The sequence below is a fragment of a genome, unplaced genomic scaffold (assembly GCF_019419815.1).
Source record: "Pyrus x bretschneideri cultivar Hongxiangsu unplaced genomic scaffold, Pyrus_bretschneideri_v1 Contig22, whole genome shotgun sequence".
In the NCBI taxonomy this organism is placed as follows: domain Eukaryota; kingdom Viridiplantae; phylum Streptophyta; class Magnoliopsida; order Rosales; family Rosaceae; genus Pyrus; species Pyrus x bretschneideri.
In genome coordinates, this window is record NW_025999524.1 from 3,924,883 (window position 1) to 3,945,040 (window position 20,158).

The 20,158-nt window shown below is 39.3% G+C and overlaps 3 protein-coding genes across 7 annotated transcripts; all 3 read left to right on the top strand.

Moving 5' to 3' along the window:
• The first annotated feature begins 6,288 nt into the window (after positions 1-6,288).
• LOC103947242 (protein ASPARTIC PROTEASE IN GUARD CELL 1-like) lies at positions 6,289-8,019 on the top strand. Its single transcript, XM_009358116.3, has one exon. It carries the CDS (start codon positions 6,461-6,463, stop codon positions 7,934-7,936), a length of 1,476 nt encoding a protein of 491 aa, XP_009356391.2. The 5' UTR covers positions 6,289-6,460; the 3' UTR covers positions 7,937-8,019.
• A 2,029-nt stretch (positions 8,020-10,048) lies between these two features.
• On the top strand, positions 10,049-14,190 carry LOC103947249 (CTL-like protein DDB_G0274487). 2 transcript variants are annotated; one of them, XM_009358128.3, is made up of 7 exons: positions 10,050-10,434; positions 10,869-11,329; positions 12,047-12,230; positions 12,346-12,570; positions 12,685-12,801; positions 13,253-13,486; positions 13,568-14,190. In XM_009358128.3, exons 1-7 carry the CDS (start codon positions 10,357-10,359, stop codon positions 13,781-13,783), a joined length of 1,515 nt encoding a protein of 504 aa, XP_009356403.2. In that variant the 5' UTR covers positions 10,050-10,356; the 3' UTR covers positions 13,784-14,190. The 2 variants fall into 2 exon arrangements, with proteins under 2 accessions (XP_048441276.1, XP_009356403.2); XM_048585319.1 differs by lacking the exon at positions 12,685-12,801 and having other exon boundaries at positions 10,049-10,434.
• Positions 14,191-16,184: 1,994 nt separating this feature from the next.
• On the top strand, positions 16,185-20,072 carry LOC103947258 (transcription factor TGA2.3). Of its 4 annotated transcripts, none has more exons than XM_009358140.3 (10): positions 16,185-16,525; positions 16,684-16,787; positions 16,865-17,163; positions 17,570-17,647; positions 17,740-17,799; positions 18,378-18,455; positions 18,543-18,600; positions 18,816-19,087; positions 19,177-19,422; positions 19,504-20,072. In XM_009358140.3, exons 1-10 carry the CDS (start codon positions 16,461-16,463, stop codon positions 19,648-19,650), a joined length of 1,407 nt encoding a protein of 468 aa, XP_009356415.1. In that variant the 5' UTR covers positions 16,185-16,460; the 3' UTR covers positions 19,651-20,072. The 4 variants fall into 4 exon arrangements, with proteins under 4 accessions (XP_009356415.1, XP_009356442.1, XP_048441342.1 ...); XM_009358167.3 differs by having other exon boundaries at positions 17,585-17,647; XM_048585385.1 differs by having other exon boundaries at positions 16,186-16,525; positions 16,619-16,787.
• The last annotated feature ends 86 nt before the right edge of the window (positions 20,073-20,158 follow it).

The window sequence follows — 20,158 nt, forward strand, 5'->3', positions numbered from 1 at the left end:
ACAAAGGCCTAGGATAGGACGTAAAGGCAGTCGGAATAGTGCTCGAGAATGAGGGGTAGAGTAACCAAGGTCTAAGTGGGATACTATGCTCTCCTGAACCTAAAAGGCACATCACCCCGACTACTAACGCTAACAAGAGCATGGCTAAATAGGTGGACATGTGTCAATAAGCTAGTGCAAGTTGTTGGCACACTAAATGTCAGTTTGAGAGCCCACAAAAGAGAGAATAGAGTGAATGTATGAACCAGCATGTTTCTTAAGCCCGTCTAAAGTGATTTAATTAAGTTTCTTAACCTTACAATTTTGACGTTAACATTATCCACACACCCATTTTACTCATCGCACCCCTCTTAATTTCTGGTCGTCAAATCAAATAAATTGAAGAAGATTAATGAACAAAAATTAACAAAGATGTGTGGGAGATAAAAAAAATGGTGAGTGGATAGCACTCCTCATTTGAAATTGGATGAAAATCTAAGGGAGCAAAATATAATTTACCATTTTTTCCTTTTCTTGTTTTTTGATCTATGGAATTTTTGAAACCCATTCTAAAATGGCTGAAAGCATCGCGAAAAAATAATTGTATTTAATTATGTTGATATAAAAACATAAAAGTGTTTGCGAACTTAAATTTAACCAAATTTGTTAGAACAATACTTAAGTTTGAAATATTACCAGCATTGTACGCTGGTATATTCCATTTATGGGCTCCAGATCAAATATAATAAATCAAGGGTGGTGCAATTATCCAGGGTTGTATAAATTAGAATCGTTAGGAAAAGAAGAAGCCAACAAGATAAGTACAATTAGATCAGCGCCTTCGAGCTTGACGTTTCTGTATCATAAGAACCAGACTTCGCTGCTGAAAAGCAGCTGGTGGTGAAAGCGAAACAAGAAGTGCTGTTGTAACCTAACCACAAATTAATGGTTTCCAATTTTAATTATTCAGATATGCGTACGAACAAATGACTATTCAACAACATTTGTTATTCCAAATTTATATGATAATAACAATACAAGATTTATAGCAATAATATAGTTCCATAACGCATCAAAGACGAGATTGTCTCTATTATTTAAACCCGCCACTTCAATTAGTTGAGCACAAACACACAAAGTTGGGAATCTATCATACATGTATTATTTGTAAAGAATATCATTCTCAATCTCACGAAAGAATCAAAGATGTTTGGCTAGAAATGCTTCATGAGTCATTACATTAAATAATTCAGGGGCTTGTAGGCCCCGTATGTCAATCTTGTATTTTCAATATAATCCTTATCTGCTATTCTCGCTCAATTGTCTTATGTTAATTTTAAAATAATATATTTATTTATCAAGTTATTCTTTTGCAAAATAACTTAAAAGGACCTGTAAAATAAAAATGGGTGAAATAACAGCAGCCGGCCATTGTCCACTCCATCTATCTCCCCTTTCGTCGTCCAAACACCCATCACTGCTTCATAAGACCCAAATTTTCTCTCCTCCAACCCCTTCTCTCTCATTTCCCATCTTTCTAAAACATGGAAATACATAACCTACTCATTGAATTCCATAACATCCTTGAAATCCAAAGGAAAACTCAAACGCCCAAACGCAATTGAGTTTAGATCGAGGTGATGCGGTAATTTATTAAAACGACCATAATAAAATAGTTAGTGCAATGTTAATTTATTCGATTGTAGATTGTTGGCTTACATGGTTATGTTGAAATTATATCATTTGTGAGAGATGAGCAAGACTATGCAGGAAATGAGAAGTTAAGTGGAGGTGAGGCGGTTTTTTATGTTGGGTGAAAAAGAAAAGTAGACGAGAAAACAAGACAATAAATTGGGCTTAGGAGCACCCAAAAAAGAAGGGCTCGGCCGAATACTTACATTGGCACTTCATTCACTTGCGGGCTTTTGACTGCAAACCCAAATAAGATGAGATGTCCACTAAGAAAAGAAGTAGAGAAACACAAAGGATATGAACCATATAATATTATATCATACAATGTGCATTTACACATGTAATGTGTGTCTTTTGTGTATATTAAGAGAATAAAAGCCGCTTAATACTATGATCTAATAATATTCATTTTCATTTGTAAGTGAGAGGTTTTAGGTTCGATTTTCGCCAAAAGCGAATTTGAACCATATTATTGCTAGCTTATTGTGAGGCTTAGCCCACCCCTCTCCTCTTACTGTAAATAATATCGTTCGTTCAAAAAAAAAAAAAAATATTGACATATATAACTATATAGTAATTTGGTTTCTTTTAGTTTCATAATTTTATATGTTACTTAAAACTCACAACATCAAACTAGTTGAATTTTCAATCTTTGAACATGGGTTACGTTTGTTCATAGTTTTTTTTATTTATTTTTTATTTTGTATGAGATGTTGGAGGAAATTAAGAATGAATGATGCTTTGACTCCTTAAATTTTTGTATAGGTAATGCTAGCAGAACTCGTCCAAAAAGCAAGTTCAGAAAGCCTCTCTTTGTTAACTAGACATGTGTTGTTCAGAGTTCCAACGTGAAACTGAAAGTACTCCAAATCTCCCTCTCTCACACCAACATCAAATAAAAAAACACTTCTCTCACAAATTTCAAGACCACGAGATGACTCATGCTGTCGAAAAAGGAAAACGAAGATCATGACAGATGAACTTTGGTGGACAACGATGACCCTTTGGCGGCCAACGATGACCCTTTGGCCGACGAACAGATGACGACATTTTTAGAGAAGATGATTGCGACATAGGAAGATAGACTCTGATGGACGAAGCCGAAAACCACTATTGCCGAATAAGACGACATAGATGGTTTAGCAAAGAAAGAAGAGAAGATCAATTGAGTAACAAAAATTTGGATTAAGAGGTCTGGCCAACCGCAAACTCAGATGTTAACCATGGACTATGAAGACAGTTCACTCAAGTTCCCAAAGAAACAAATGGGTGTTATTTGAATTTTTTTTGTTTTTTTTGTCACTTTGTTGGGTTTTTTTATTATTAATATATTTAAATAATAAAAAATATACACCACGGAGAAAGAGTTTAATAGTGGTTAAACAACATTTTTTTTATCACATTCCATTATATATATATATATATATATATATATATATAAAACAATATTCACAATAAGATTAAAGTAGAGGATGAGCATGACTAATTTATGAATATTGTTATTGTGGAAATACAATTCTCTATATATATTTTTAACTTATTTTTGTTTGCTTTTTACTACTATATTTATCAAATTAAAGTTGGTTATATGAAACTTAAAAGAAGGAAATAGAAAAGATGGGGCACGTACTGAGAAAACCATCTCAAACGCTTGTTGCATTAAAGTTTTCTCCTACACCATACAAGAAGTCCCGCATTAAAAAGGAAAAAAAAAGATTGCTCGGACCAAATGATTAAAAATTTTTCATGTGGTCTAATATTTTAGTAGACAAAGTATTGAGTTTCCATCTATGAGGCCGAATTCGGAACGTTCTCCTATCCTAAATAATTGTTATAGTTTTTAACTCTCATCCTCTCCTTAATAATAGTAATTAAAAAAAAATCAAAATAACTATGTCCTACTGTTTGGACCCAATTTTACACTATCAGCCCGAGTAATCAAGTGTCGTTGAAGGACATGATGGTTGAAATGATTTTCAATTATTATTGAGAAATAATATTGTGATTTTAATCATGATATTATGTCTTAATAATATATTAAATTATTTAAACCTGATAGTTATTTATATCCCGATTGATTTGAACGTTTGGAATATTGGGATATGCGGCAGCAGATAAATATAGTGCCAAATGGTATATGCTTTTGGATGTGGCCACGTGAATGTGCTTGTTAGGATTTTATCCCACGTAACTTTGCATGCATAAGCGCCACCTGGATCAACATGGTGGAAATAAAGAAGGAAAACATTGATGTGAGGGCAGCGTTTTCCTAGCTGAACTAGGAGATAGTCTGAGGGCACGATTTCTTTTGAGGGATGCAAATGATAAGGAAGGAAAAAACAAATATTTTTGTTTATTGAATAATGGTTAGAGTCAAATGATGATGATGACTAAAGGATAGGCTCTCGCCTATCTTGAGAAATCTTTGACTGAAGTTTTGGCTAAACAAGTTTGAGTTGAAATCAAATTCTACAAGTCCAGTCCGTGCAGAGCAAGTACTTCAATCCTATAAATACAGATGCAATGACATTGACAACGGGAAAAAGACCTCCAATTCAACACATAACTACCCTGCGCAAAACCTCTCAAACATCTTGAGATTTTTTATTTTCTTTTTCCTGCCGACACATCTTCAGTTTGGATAAACAGTACTGTGAAGGCAATCGGTGAACATCTTCAGTTTGGATAAACAACACTGTTGCCGTAGAATCAGCCGTTCCCGAAGCACCTTCAGTTTGGATAAACAGTACTGCGTCGAGGCCGACTGGTTACCTATCCAAGTCTCGGTTGAGAAGGGTTTCCGAATCCTTATTGGCAGAGGTCATCTTATTAGCCTTCTCGACGAAGTAAGGTGTTACGAGTTACGACATTCGGCGCATTGAACGCCGAGTGATTTTATGATTGGATACTCACAAGTGAGTTTCAGAGTTCGGCATTCTGACGGCTAAACCACATTTACCATCAAGACATACATCACCTTTGAATACTTGTGTCCGTACAGTCTGGTGTCGATTTGACGTGCTTATACTCTCACGAATATAATTACTGTGACCGAATCCGGCGCCGACGATTTGTGAACTTCGCAGAACTAGCAGCCTTGTCTTCAGGCTCGAGAATCCAAAGGCTAAGATTTGTTCCTTCCTCGGCCGCAGTCGCAAGATAAAGAAGTCAACAACGCGCTCAACGCAACATCAACAAATTTTACTCCTCGGCCGACGAGTTGGCATGCCCCGCATTTAACCGAATGACGTAGTTAGTTTATTAGTTACTCGGCCTGTGCGCCACGTAGGCATTGTAATTTATAGGATCAACACCCACATCAAAAAATAACTATGGTCACGGGATGCATGAGAATATGATACTTTGGTTGTTATGTAATTAGATTATGGGTCCTGCTTCAATAATGGTAATCATGTACATGAGTTCAGGCTTTTCCTTTTGATTTAGATAATGACATGAAAACAAAATTTGTAAACAAAATTTTATAAACTAAATGATATAAAAGTTGATAATAAGATTATGACTTAACCGTTGATAAACGTCTTTATGCTATATGTGACACATCATTTAATTTGTAAATTTTGTCTACAAATTTAATTTTTCTCGCATTACCGTTTGGATTTTGACCTACACACTATTCCCCTGCAGGTCCCACTCAATTTGCTTTTGGGCAAACCCTCCGCAAACCATTCCTTTTAAATTAGTTTAGTCCTCAATTTGGTAAAAGAAAAAATTAAGATAAGGAAAGCATTATATTACCACAATCACGCTTATCCCCATAATCTCAATATAAACACCCATCCAATCCTTTGAGTGCCCTTTAAACAGATAACGTTGATGGTTAGGATCTCTTTACATTTTTAGCAAATCACAAATCCCAAATAATAATACACATTCACAAAAGATAATAAAACCCAAACCAAACTCTTTAGCAAAAAGGAAAGGGAAGTGTTATTGGCACTCCAAAATTCTCATTCTACACTCCTCACAAGTGTATTTTTCTTTTTAAATATAGAAAGTTTGGAGTGTAGAATGAGAATTTTAGAATGCTAATAACAATTCCCAAGGAAAAGGAAAAAGCAAAAGTAACATAATAAGTCACAAAACTAGTTAATGCTTAACCAAGTCTGATATCATTTTATTATAATTTGTTTAATTTAAATGTTAATGAACACAAGTGTACATGAGAGAAAATGAGTATGCAAAGAACCATAATGGAAAATTTTGATGAGGATGAACCACTCGAGGATAGAGCAAATGTGTGAGTGCATTTTTGAATGATGAATCTAATTGATCGTATACATAACCATCAGCATACAATCATAGCTAAGTACCTAATATCCGATAAATTTAGATAACACACAGTCATGTCTAGTTATGATAATGTACTTATCTACTTGTTTTAGCTCAAATCGAATCAAATCGCACATTTAACGGTTGATTGATAACCGGCCGCACTCTTACTAGAAATGGTCCCAATGTACATACAATTGGTGCCAATATATACACTACTATTCTTCTAATAGCTTACATGCAAAGATAGTGAAACCCTAGAAAACGAAAGAGAAAACACCAAATTTAACATTTATACAATATATGACAAAAACCAACTAATGTTAACCACACTCTGATATATGAAACTCAATCCATACTCTCCTCCTCCTCCTTTCTCCACCCCATAAACCTTTGTTTTCTTCCAATGTGCTTTACGTGAATCCCTGTATTTTATCCACCTTTTCTCCCCTCTTAAATAACAGCATTGGATTCCCACTCTCCCCAAAACACCTCAATGCTCGGAATGGGTTTCCTCTCCTACATTCTCTTTGCCTTCTTCTCATTTTACTGTAATTCCCAAGTTGCCCATTCCCGGAGCTCGCCGTCGAGCTCCAAAACGACAGTGCTCGACGTCGCAGCTTCCATTCAGACGACGCTAAGAGCTCTGTCGTCGGAGGGTACAACTGCAAGTAGAACCGCACAGGCATTGTCGCAGCAAGACCGGAGCTCGCTCTCCGTACCATTACACTCTCGAATTTCACTTCACGCGCCTTCTCACAGCGACTACAGGTCCCTCACTTTGGCTCGACTGGAGCGCGACTCGGCCCGGGTCAGATCTCTCACCACGAGGTTGGATCTGGCCGTTAGAGGTGTTGCCACGTCGGACCTTAAACCCGTAGTAACCGGGAACGAGTTCCAGCTCGAAGCGAAGGGTTTTGAGGGCCCCATCATTTCCGGGACGAGTCAGGGTAGCGGCGAGTACTTCTCCCGAGTCGGAATCGGAAAACCGCCCAGTCAGGCCTACGTGGTGCTCGACACGGGGAGTGACGTCAGCTGGGTGCAGTGCGCACCATGCGCCGATTGCTACCAGCAAGCCGACCCCATTTTCGAGCCGGCTTCCTCGACTTCCTTCTCGCCTCTCTCGTGCGAATCCCAACAGTGCAAGTCTCTTGACGTGTTTGACTGTCGGAACGAAACGTGTCTCTACGAGGTGGCGTACGGCGACGGCTCGTACACTGTCGGCGACTTCGTGACGGAGACAATCAGCTTTGGCGGGGTGTCGGCGAAGGAGATTGCCATCGGCTGCGGCCACACCAACGAGGGCTTGTTCGTCGGCGCGGCTGGACTTCTCGGACTCGGAGGCGGTTCACTCTCGTTTCCTTCCCAGCTCAATGCCACGTCATTTTCGTACTGCCTCGTGGACCGCGACTCCGACTCTGCGTCGACTCTCGATTTCAACTCGCCGCTCAGTCCCAACGCCGTTACGGCTCCGTTACGCCGCAACCCTCAGCTCGACACGTTTCACTATGTTGGTCTGACCGGACTTAGCGTCGGTGGCGAGTTACTCCCGATTCCCGAGTCAGCGTTCCAGATAGACGAGAGCGGAAACGGCGGAATCATCATCGACTCCGGCACGGCAGTGACTCGGCTGCAGACGGACACATACAACGTGCTCCGCGACGCGTTCATGAAGGGCACCAAGGATTTGCCGTTTACGAAGGGGGCAGCGTTATTCGACGCGTGCTACGACTTGTCGTCGAAGAGGAGCGTGGAGGTGCCAACGTTGTCCTTTCACTTCGCGGACGGAAAAGTGTTACCGTTACCGGCTAAAAATTTCCTGATACCGGTTGACTCGGACGGGACGTTTTGCTTTGCGTTCGCGCCCACGCCGTCGGCGCTGTCAATCATTGGGAATGTCCAACAGCAAGGGACACGTGTCGGCTTCGACCTCGTGAATTCCGTTGTCGGGTTCTCCCGCAACCAATGTTAGGAAGGAAATCAGAGGTTTATGCTTTGACCATGTTCAGTTGCATCTTTTTCTCTTGTCTTTAATTTATTTTTTCTTCAAGGATCCGCGAGGTTGTTTTTTTTTTTTTAAATTCTTTTTTGTTTGTTTGTGATGATATAAAATATTGTTAGGTTGTGGTAAATCAAACAGTGAAGATTAATGTTAAAAAAGTTTCAGAAAATGGTTTGGGCAGCTGGGCTTGGACCTTGACATAAAAGAAATTAGGTCAATGGGCCAAGCCATGTTTAAGTCCAAGGCCCAAAACAATGCTAGGTCAATGAAGCCCGTCAAGTTTTTATTATTGACTAGTGTTTTTATTTGGATTTTAGGATAAGCTCGTAACGTCGTTGCCATTGAATTGAAGCGTTCAAAGTTTTGAATTGCATATAAAATTTGAAATAAATATGAAATGTGGAATCCATGTTTCCTTCAATAGTCATATATTTGTTAATTTTAAATTCGAAAAAAGTTTGTCATTTGGTGGTTACGGGGTCCTTTTCCTCAAATTTTGCATTGAGCCGGCTTTTAAGAAGACGAATAAGGTTGATGTGGAAAACAATAACTAAACCAAAATACAGGAGGGGAAACTGGCTCACTATTTATTTCGTTTGTAGTTATCATAAAAATTGAAATAGAAAATACTTGACTCTTGACATTGAATGAAATTAATTAACAGTTTGATAAATGTGTATAATTTTTTATTTGTGATTTAATTGAGTTAGTTGTGCAAACATGCTAAACTATAATGTTCTAAAACGCGGCCTAGATGGCCACTTAGGCGCTGGACAGTGGTTCGCCGCCGCGATTAAACCAAAATCGTCCAAGAAATTGGAAATGATATTAGGCAGAACCTAGACGGGCGCTGGGCGGGCTAGGCGGTTTTGATGGTAAGTCGATTACAACATAGTTCTTCTGCTATGGTAATGAGGTTGGACGATTGGGCATCCTGATGGGTTTCGATCTGCAATTGCAGAGAAAACAAAGTGAGATGATTTGGCTGGGATGAGAGCGATAGACATCGATATGCAATTAAAGAGTAAAGATGTGAGACGAGATAATGAATCTACAATTGCAAGGTAAAGAAGAAAGAAGAGGGACGACTTGGCTGTGGGGGGAAGGGGGGGAGAGAGAGAGGTAGAGGTATCTGCAATTGCAGAGAAATGGGGCAGCTGTGCTTTAGATAATTAGAGTTAGGGTTTGGTAAAAAAGAAAGAAGAGGGACGGCTTGGCTGGTGGGTGGGGGAAAGAGAGAGGGGTAGAGGTATCTGCATAGAAATGGGGCGGCCATGCTTTAGATAATTAGAGTTACGGTTTTTTTGGTTAGGAATGGGCTGAATGGCATTTCTTTAAAACAAGGCCGAATTTATTTTTAATGAAAAACAAAGGCCTGGGCTGACTAAATGTTACAAAATCAACATAACAAGTTCTAAAATTTACACATATACTTAAATCCGCCTTGGTCGTCTAGGTGCCCGGTTAGGCGCTAGGCGCTAACCGACCACCCGACTAGCGTCTATCGTTTTTTAGAACCTTACTAAACATAATTTGCCACTAAAAAAGAATGACTCCTTACATAAAAAATAAAGTCACAAAGTATTCAATTGAAACAATTGTTCGACGTAAACTCTAACATTTCGTGCATTGGTAAGGGATAAGATTGAATAAACTAATGGTTGGTCAAATTTGAGCCAGTTGTTTGGAAGGCAACCAAAAACAGAAACCCTAAAAAGGGTTGAGATCTCTTGCCAATTATGATTTGCATAAGCTATTTGGCTAGTGGCGCAACCAAAACTTGCAGTTCCCCACTTATTTCTTCCATATTGTGGATAATATATTCTCAAAGAGGATATCAGAATTCATTGTTTGCCACTATCCCACCAATGAATCACGGGAAAGTTTTTAAACGTATCGGAACAATTAAATTTGTTTTTTTTTTCTCAAATATCAAATAATTTATTATGACATTTGATGTACCGGACCATGTCTTATCTATTCAATAATCTCTCATGAACCGCGTGTGAAAGCTTCTAGATAGGATGTGGATATTACAAAAAACACCCCAAAGACACAAAATTGCAAATCAGAACGCTGGCTTCTTTCTCTTGGTCAAAGTGTCAAACCTCAACCCAAAAGCCAAAGATTCAGTCTTTTCTACTGATTTAGCCGTTGAGTTTCAGTTTCTTCCCCTCCATTTCTCTGCGTTTTCCCCAATTTTTCATTTCTTTAATATTATATTATTCCTCCTTTGATTTAATTAAGCAATTACCAAACCCTAAAAATGATTAAACCTCTCCAATGACCTCCCTCTACTTCTTCGCCTTGTTCCTCACGCTCTCTGTGTGAACAAAAACCCTCAAAATTCTCTTTCTTTCCAGCAATGCGCGTTGTTTTGTTCTCTCAACATGAACAACGTCTCTCACAGCTCCTCCTCATCCGCCTCCTCCTCCGTCAATTCCGCCTCCATGACTACCGCTGATCCGGTAAGTGCATCACTCGCTTGAAGCTTTTAAGTTTTGAAGTTTTCGATCACTTTGAATTCATTAGGCCCTGCAAAGACTAAACCTTTTTGCTCAATTTTTCGGTTTGCTTGGACAATTTCTGTACAATTTTCGTGTGTAAACTGCAATTGTTTAGCTTTTTGAAGCTTAATTAAGTTAAATTCAGTTCCGTCGATTACGTTATGCTCGAAAAGTTATGAACTTTTTTATTGGTTTGATTGAATTCGGTGGCTTGGCTCGAATTGATGTCGAAAGCTTCTGAATTTGATTTCTGTTCTTTGATTGTAGAATACAAAGTTATGCCTGAAAAGTTAATTAACTTTTTGTTTGGTTTGATTGAATTCGATGGCTTAGCTCGAATTGATGTCAAAAGCTTCTGAATTTGATTGCTGTTGTTTTATTTCTTTTGGTTATAGAATGCAATCTCGAGTCGGAGGAGCATGGATGGTAGTCAAGCCCTGGCTGCTGAGCCATCACGTCGATGGCGTGACATTTTCTGGTTGGGAGTGTTTCTAATTCATTTGGTTTTGGTGGGATGTGCACTTACAGTTCTGGGAATCAATAGGTTTAAGAAAACAGATAGGCTAAACATAGATAGGTACACCCAGAGGTTTTTGGAAAATCAAAGGGGGTTGACGGAGAACTATTGGCTGCTTTATGCTCTTGCTGGTGGAGTTGGGACACTTCTTGGTTGGACATGGTTGTTCTTCCTCCGTTCTCAAGCAAATCACATGATGAAGTTTGCGGTTCACATCTTGACTACTTATCTTGCTGTGATTAGTGTTCTGTTGTTTTGGATGGAACAGTTTTTCTGGGGCGTTGCATTTGCAATTGGTGCTGCATTGCAGTTCATGTATGTTCTTTCAATTGTGGACAGGTATGACTTCGAAATTTCATTGTTAGTTTGTATCCTACAATTCTAAATAATTGTCCAGGATTAAGTAAACTTAATAGTTTATTATAATTTTGTTTGAACTTATATGTGGCCTATAGATCTTACATGTTGGTTCTTCTGTTAGACCGTTATAGTGGGATTTTGGCTAAAAAATTAAAAATAAACAATTGAAAAGGATTTCTTTTGAACTATTAAGTGAATAAAGTGGAAAAAGATGCAATATCTAGGTTTATGTTCACAAACTGGAACCTGCATACTAAATTTTCTTTTGGGCTGCTATTCCTTTAGCTGCATATTGTGAAACTCTGTTGGCTGAACTGAAAATTTGTATTCTTCATATATGGATGTAATTATACACATTTTGGTATTTATACTGTGAGGCTGGCTTGCCTATGTTTTAGAATTAGGGCACGTGATTGGGGTTATTCTGCTGTGAAAATTATATCTTATACATCGCGAGTGGTCCCAAGTAGTCGAGTGTTGAAGAAGTTTTACCCAGTTGTATATGCTGTTTTTAGGTTGCAGAGGTTCAACCTTTTGCTTTCCTATTACTTGATTGTCAAGATAGGCCACTGGGCCATTCTTGAGCTGCAAGAGGAACAATTCTTTGCACTTAGAGAATGTCTTAATGTATATTAAATTAGGAATGGAATGATCATATCCCCTTGCAGTCTTTCTGACTCTATTGTTAATAAATAGACTTCCCTTTACCATGCTGGTGCTACAAGCTGCTGTCAAGATGGTATGGAGTCTACAAGAAGTTATGAGAGTAGCATATGCTTTCATGCTTATTATGCTTGTTTGGATGGTATTATGGTCGTTTGGGGCAGCTGGTGTTGTAGCTTCAAGCATTGGTGATGGTGGACGCTGGTGGCTTCTTGTGGTGAGCTGGCAAGTTTTGCTCTTCTTTCATCTATTGTTATTGGGATATGAATGCAATATAACAATTACAATGCCTCAGCTAATGACGTTAATAATGCTGTCACATATGTACTTAGGTTCTCTCTATAAGCTTATTTTGGACGGGGGCAGTACTCTGTAATACTGTGCATGTTATAGTGTCTGGGATGGTGTTTCTTGTTCTTATCCATGGTGGTAGGGAGGCACCATCAATGCCTCCAAACTCACTGATGAAGTCTCTTCGGTATGCAGTCACAACTTCTTTTGGCAGTATCTGCTATGGTTCACTTTTCACAGCTTTCATTCGGACACTGCGGTGGAAGGTACACATTCATGTGTTTGCTTTTCTGAACGATGATTTTTCCTAATATTTCTGTTTAAGTTTGAGAGTGAGTATCTTAGTATCTTAGTTCTTACAATTCCGAAACATATTTCAGATCAGGGGAGTTCGGTCCAAGATAGGCAACAATGAGTGTCTACTTTGCTGTGTTGATTTTCTCTTTAATCTAGTGGAGACACTTGTCCGTTTCTTTAACAAGTATGCCTATGTCCAGGTAGCTTTCTGTTGACAAACGCTGTCATTTCAATTTTCAATTGAGATTGAATCAACATATTTTTGTCCAAAAAGAACTGGTGCACTGCAAGTAATGTTGCATAGAAACCTCACAACCTTTGTATGTAATTGGAAAAAGTCAACAGCAATTACCAATCCTTGCATTTTTTTAAAAGGAACACCAAAATTGTTACCCTTAATACCAACAACAGTAATATTTATTTTAGTGAAAAACAAAGGCAGGCTGCTGATTATATTTTAAGTTAACATCTTGATTTTCCCTGCACGTTGTGCTCTCCTTGTATCTAATCACAACATTTTTTTTTGCCTAAAACTGATCATCCTTGTTTTCAAGTTGTGCTATCTCATCCCCAAGTGACCTTCACTTAGTTCTTGCCATTTTCTTTAAGTTGTGTGGTAGTAGTTACTTCTGAGTGACCTTTTGCCTACAGATAGCTGTTTCTGGCAAAGGCTTCAATCATTCAGCGAGGGATGCCTGGGAGTTATTTCAGTCTACTGGAGTGGAGGCTCTTGTTGCCTATGATTGTTCAGGTGCTGTTTTATTGATGGGAACTGTTTTGGGCGGGCTTATTACAGGAACATCCGCGGGGATCTGGACATGGATTAAGTATAGGGACAGAGTGGTTATGGTGGGGTCCACTGCAATGTTGATGGGAATGGTCTTGGTAAGTTTCTTGAATCAGGATCTTTAATTTTGTTCATATTCTTGAGAGTATAATACCTTAGCAAGGATCATGTATTTGCAGGTGGGGATAGCAATGGTGGTAGTGGAAAGTGCCGTTACATCTATTTATATCTGTTACGCAGAAGACCCCTTGTTGATTCACAGGTGGGATGCTGAGTTCTTCAACCAGATGTCAGAGATGCTACACCAGCGTCTTCAACATAGGAGCTCACGAGCGAGGGAAGGGTTAACCCACCATCGCTTTGATAACCACACACAAGAAACACTCCCTGCCTGAAAAGTTACCAGCGGTATAAAATATACACTGTTATAGGATCTTTGTCACTCACAGAAGAGGGAAAATGTGATAGGTAGAAACATTTTTTTGAAGTTATTGGTTAGGCATAGCTATGTCCATATACCTTCACGGAATTGGATTCGAGTTGAGGAGTGAAGAATGAGACAGGCAAGCAACTTCGTTGTTCTCTCGAGCATTCAATTATTAATCAATATCATATCCAGGTGGAGGTGCTTTGCCAAGGTTTTTTCCGGTGATGCATTCGTTACTTCCACTCCATTAGCCGGATATAGCCATGGAGGTATCACTTGTTTTTGTTCTCCATAACTTGATTTTTTTTGTTTCGGGGCCTCGATTATGTAACTTGTGAATTATCAATTCATGGAAAGAGTACACTTTGATTTGTATCTGTTATATGTAGTCAAAGATTGCATGCCTTTATCAAATATATATCTCTGTGTCTGAAAAATCAAAACATCCAAGTCCAATTTTGGAAACCAGTTGCGGGCTTACGGCAACATTTTTCTATATTTAGCTCAAGGAAAAAGGAGTCACAAAGGGAGAGACTTTGTGTTCGTCATCAATGCAACATTACAAAAGCAGTAAACTCCAGAAGCTCAGAAATTGCAGGAAGCATCATTTCAGGAAATAAGCTAGAGAGGGAAAAGCTTCTTTTCCTTCTAATGAGGCTGTACTGAAGACCTTCTCCTACTGGTGGCCCGCAATGTGGAGGGAATTACCTACACTAAAACGCCAAACGTGTGATTGCAGTGGTGTCAAATTTGAAATATCTACTTCCATATGATTTCTGAGGAAGTGTTTGAAAGTAATTTTCCGACGAGTTTATATTACTCGCTAAATAAACATTTACGACCATAAATGTTTTATGTAAGAAGCAAGAACCAAAAGGTCACGTGAGGGGCACACACATTGCATCACCAACAAGTACTGTAGAGGGGGGTGGGGGGATTGAGCATCAAGAGATAACACAGAAAAGACCAAAAACCAGCAGCAGAGTTGTGAAAGTGACACGCCATCAAAGTGTACGATTGCCGTATGAAATGCGTCATATTCTTTCGGCTTTGGCACACACAATAAATGTATTGCAAATCCAAATACACGATATTTATTTATTTACCCCCACCCCCCAATATATTGACAACAACAGATGCAGGACAGGGTTCTGCGGTGGTTTTTGTTCTGGTGGCTCTGCCACAAACACAGAGGCCTAAGCGCGGCTGAAACTGGAACTGCCTTGCCATTACCAAGAGGTTCCTTTCAAGCAACGCCTTATTTATTAAAATCCCATTAAATCCAAATATTAAAATGCAGGAAGGAAATGCCAAATCTACAAAATATATTTTACTTTTATTGCTTTTTGGCCTCATCTGCAAAATAATCTGATTTACACATCCCATCATTTTTCGCGCGCTCACACGCTTCCCCATGATTCGTATATTGCAGCTGCAGGACTTGGAGTCCTACAAGTAAAATAATAATTCTATAGTCTACGGAGATCGATGGATTACATAGAAAGAGAGTGAGAGAGAGAGAGAGAGAGAGAGAGAGATAGAAGAGAGCGAAGCTAGTCTTACACAAATGAGTGATATTGAGTTGGTATTTCAAGTGAATCTCGAATTGTCGTGTGTTTTAATATAATTTTACGTAGTAAGTGAGTGGTTAACTTGATACAGTAATTTGAGTTTCGTTGAAGTTTTTTTGCAAGAAAAAAAAGCGTGCGTCATTGTAAAAAGATGTCGACATTATTTTTCTTTTCTTCTACCTATAATGGGAAATGCCTTGCCTACGTTTTAGTACCGCTGTGACAACTAATACCTATGATACAATGATCTATATGTTAACTTCTTAACTTGACATTTTATTATTCGTTAAGAATTTCAAAATGACATGACGGAGTTGTACAAAAATCACTCCCATGCAATCGGATGACAAGATTCATGCTCACAATGCCTAATTGGCCTGATTTACCGGCACATATCAATTTCATGAAAGTTGTTTTAGAGAAAGAAGAGAGCATCAATGCAAAGAACTGTCAGCACTACTAGTGTATACACTTGAATAAAGGAACTAGGAAGAGACCCTAGAGCTAAAGAATAAACAAAATAGGGTCTTATTTTTGTCTTGGGCTGAATGGACAAGTTGTCCGACGCTCCTCCTTAATTTTTAGATCATTTTCTCGATTGGGTTTTTCAAAAACATTGAATTTTGCTTTGATTGACAGCAAAAGCAGAGCAGAGAATCGGAGATTGTAGGCTTGTAGCGGAGTGAAAAGGCCAAGACTGGAGAGAGTGACAGAAACGCTCCAAAGGGAGAGACTCAGGATATGTAAGGAGCTCTCTCTCTCTCTCTCTCTCTCTCTCTCTCTCTGTGGCTCTGGCGTATTGGGAAGCTAAAATCCCAAGTCAGAAAGCAATAATAAAAAGCCTGCTGTTTTAAAATTTATTAAGAAGGGAGTCCTGATACGCTATCCTCCTCTTAAAGCACATCAAGATTTTCTTCACTTCACTCACCCTTCTGCGATCTCTCTCTCTCTCTCCACCCCACCTTCTTCTTCTCCAACTGTAAAAAGTCGTATGAGATCATCTTGTTTTACCTTTTCTTTGTTCTAATAAAGTGATAACAGGCAGAAGGAATCACGACCCAATCAGAAAACAAGATGCAGAGCTTCAAAGCAGCTTCAACCAACCCAGAGTTCTACTCCCACTCGTCCTTCTATTTCAGGTTTCTCTCTCCTCTGCTTACTGTTTTTGTTTTAATGGCATATGAGAACTGGGTTGTGGGTAAAAAACATAAAAGTCTTCAAATTTATGGAAGTATGCAGATTTTCAGCAGTAAAAATAACCCAGTTGCTCTGTTTTTTCCGCGGTGTGAAAAAACAGGGGAGACGACAGTGACCGGAACCAAACGCGTTTTGCGGATCTTGGAGAGCTTGAACAGTCCGCTACCGCCTTCCCTCACGATGATGCTGTTGTTTTATGCCCAAGTATCCTCTCTCTCTCTCTCTCCTCCTTTCTCCCTCTCCCTCTCTCTCTCTCTCTCTAATATGTGGGTTTTAATCAGGCGCAGGCTCCATGTTCAGCTTAAAAGCAAACAATGTTAGTGTTGTACCTGATGGCCTGCACTACGGTGCGTTGAACGTTGGGGGATGTTTGGACATAGGCTCCACCATAACCGGAACAGGAGGAGGGGGAGGGTGTGTGGACACAGGACAGCAGCAACCATACATGTACCAGCAGCAGAAAGGAACGACGTCGTCTGGAAATGGACACTTTGAGAATTGGGGTGATAATTCAGCCATGGCTGACAACAGCCAGCAGACTGACACTTCAACGGATGTTGACACCGATGACAAAAACCAAGTATCTCCTTCTCTCTCTCTCTGGTCTTTGTTTCATGAGCATATATCTGCTACTATACTTTTTCACGGGAATCTTTCTATAGGCTAATGGAATTGAGAATCTTTTGACATTTGGAATTTTGGACTACCATCCATGTTGTCTCGACTATCGAGCTGTGTGCTCGCCCGCTTCCGCCTTAGTTCGAATCTCCCTCTCGTATATTAGAGCAGTTTAGATTGTCGCTTTGTCGGTTAAAAAAGAGCTTCCAAAAGGCTTTCAATTCAATTAGTACCTTAAATAATGTAACAAGGACCATCTCTAAATTGATTTGCTTTGAATCTGCCTAATTTTGCCCCGTAAACTTCATTTAGCTTTCTAATTTTTTTAGTTCAAAGTGGATTAGTGTGAGATTATGATATTGTTTTAGCTTCATGGAGTGCAGCATGGAGCACTAGTGGTAGTGGATTCCATGGAGCAGGCAAAGGAAAGAACTGGTGATCAAAAGGTTAGAATATTTAGATTAATAACCAAAGTTATTTCATTAAAAAGTAATTTTCTATCTTAAATGCCAATCCGATTAAGCTAACTTATCTGCAGACGCTACGTAGGCTGGCCCAGAACAGAGAAGCTGCAAGGAAGAGTCGACTAAGGAAGAAAGTATGCATCTTTACTTTCCATTAGCACATATTTGAGTGTCCTTTTCTTTAAAATTTCATCGTCTCTAACTCTGATAGTCCGTGACATCTTAACAAGAATAATGTGTCGTCACGTGAAAAAGTTAAAACGCATGGGGTCACGTTATTCGTTTGACGTGCCACAGTGGCATACCGGGTGTAGGTCAGGAACCTAGTGTATCAATCTATTAGCTCTGTATGTTGAGACATAAAATCTTGGTGTAGACTTGCCCTGAAGATTCACTGCCAGGCCTATAAAATTTAGGTTTGCCTTGAATGCTTCTCAGCCTTCTCATTCTCTTTGATAGCAAAGGCTTATTTTCTTAACCTACCTCCCCTTTTTCACTTCTCATTTGGTTGGTTTTACGCTTTTAACCATTTACTTTCTGCTCCCTTCCTTTAATTTTCTTACCTTTGGTGCCCTCCCAGTTAATTGATGATCTCCCAAAAATTTAATGAGCCTCTGCATCCTTGAACTGATGAATGAAAAAGTTGCATTGTCTTAAGTTGATGAATGAAACATACTTGGATCATTTATAGGTTTTGGTTTTGGATACATAGGCATATGTCCAGCAGCTGGAAAATAGTCGACTTAGGCTTTCGCAGCTGGAGCAAGAGCTTCAGCGAGCCCGCCAGCAGGTGAACAACTTTGTAGTTTTCATCTGTAATATGTGCGTGTGTGTGTGGGTATAATTATTCATCTCTTTTGTTGGTGTTTCAACGCAGGGTATATTTATTGCAAATGGACTTCCAGGGGATTATGGTCATTCAGTGGCAGGAAATGGTATATGTTATGTCAGTTAGATCCATAAAACTTGTAATTAGTAATGGTAATCAAGGAAATTGATTCGTAAAATGCAGTAAAGGTTTTACAATTTCTTGTGGCTTGAATTCAATGAGCAATCGTTTGTAATTTGGAGTAACTTGTAGATGTACGGTATGATGTTGGATGTGCATGCCCTGATCCAGTGGTTTCTGATAACTGATTGTACATGTCAGGGGCCTTAACATTTGACTTGGAGTATGCACACTGGCTTGAGGAACATCAGCGGCTAATACATGATATGCGATCAGCTGTGAATTGCCATATGGGAGATAATGAATTGCGGATTCTCGTTGATAGTGTAATGACACATTATGATGAGATATTCAGGTTGAAGAGCATCGCTGCCAAGACTGATGTGTTTCACATGCTCTCTGGCATGTGGCAGACGCCCACTGAAAGGTGTTTTATGTGGTTGGGTGGATTCCGCTCCTCTGAACTTCTCAAGGTAATCTTCTATAGATTTCGTTTTCTAAGTTGTGTATACACTTCACTATTGGCCTATCTGTAATCGTGTTTTTATCGTTGGATATTCAGATACTTGGGAACCACCTTGAGCCTTTAACAGATCAACAGTTGATGGGAGTATGCAATCTGCAGCAATCGTCCCAACAGGCTGAAGATGCCTTGTCACAAGGAATGGAAGCTCTACAACAATCTCTTGTGGAGACACTTTCCTCGGCGAATCATTGCCCCACGGGTTCTGGTAATGTTGCCGACTACATGGGCCAAATGGCAATTGCTATGGGAAAGCTGGCCACACTTGAGAATTTCCTTTACCAGGTAACGGTGCACGCTTATGATATCTTATGCACATACTTTGGATATATACAAAACTAACTCGCACACTTTCTTACTTGTTAGGCCGACCTTTTGAGACAGCAGACTCTGCAACAATTGCATAGGATTCTGACCACTCGCCAAGCAGCTCGCGCCCTTCTTGTCATCAGTGACTACTTCTCTCGTCTCCGAGCACTCAGTTCTTTGTGGCAAGCGCGTCCTAGGGACTAATGCTGATCACTCCCAGCTAGACCGCCCTGCTTTAGGAATTACGAAAAATTAAATCTGCAATTTCCCCACTATTAGTAAACCAGCTCCAGTGCTGAGACCATGAAGATGGTTGAACTATCAAAAACGTAAATCAGGCACTTGAGACCCCGTTTCCCCCCTTGCATATGATGCTTTTCCAAATGTCGACTATTAGGAAGGGTTCGGATGGTATTTGTCTAACATGTAATTAAGTAAAAGAATGTCTTCTTTGGCATGGGTGAGTGGATGTATACTAATTTAACATTATGCTTACACTAATCGCATCAGATTGTCAGTGGGGACTGACGACTGAGCATTTTTGGAGATGTTGACGAACTGGCAAGTTGTTCCCTTGGCTTTTAAACGGGTCTCGCCTAATATTTAAAGGGTAATGATTTGCATTATCTCGTTCTCTCCTTTGACATTTTTTTCTTGTTATAATTTATCCGATTCAAAAGCTAGAAAAACTAAGAAAATTGCATGAGAAGAA

Coding starts and splice junctions, on each gene's coding strand:
- LOC103947249 (XM_009358128.3), top strand. CDS start 10,357: ATGAACAACGTCTCTCACAGCTCCTCCTCATCCGCCTCCTCCTCCGTC. Junction 10,435..10,868: donor CCATGACTACCGCTGATCCG/GTAAGTGCATCA, acceptor TTTTGGTTATAG/AATGCAATCTCGAGTCGGAG. Junction 12,802..13,252: donor ACAAGTATGCCTATGTCCAG/GTAGCTTTCTGT, acceptor TTTTGCCTACAG/ATAGCTGTTTCTGGCAAAGG.
- LOC103947242 (XM_009358116.3), top strand. CDS start 6,461: ATGCTCGGAATGGGTTTCCTCTCCTACATTCTCTTTGCCTTCTTCTCA.
- LOC103947258 (XM_009358140.3), top strand. CDS start 16,461: ATGCAGAGCTTCAAAGCAGCTTCAACCAACCCAGAGTTCTACTCCCAC. Junction 16,788..16,864: donor TGCTGTTGTTTTATGCCCAA/GTATCCTCTCTC, acceptor GGTTTTAATCAG/GCGCAGGCTCCATGTTCAGC. Junction 18,456..18,542: donor TTCAGCGAGCCCGCCAGCAG/GTGAACAACTTT, acceptor GTTTCAACGCAG/GGTATATTTATTGCAAATGG.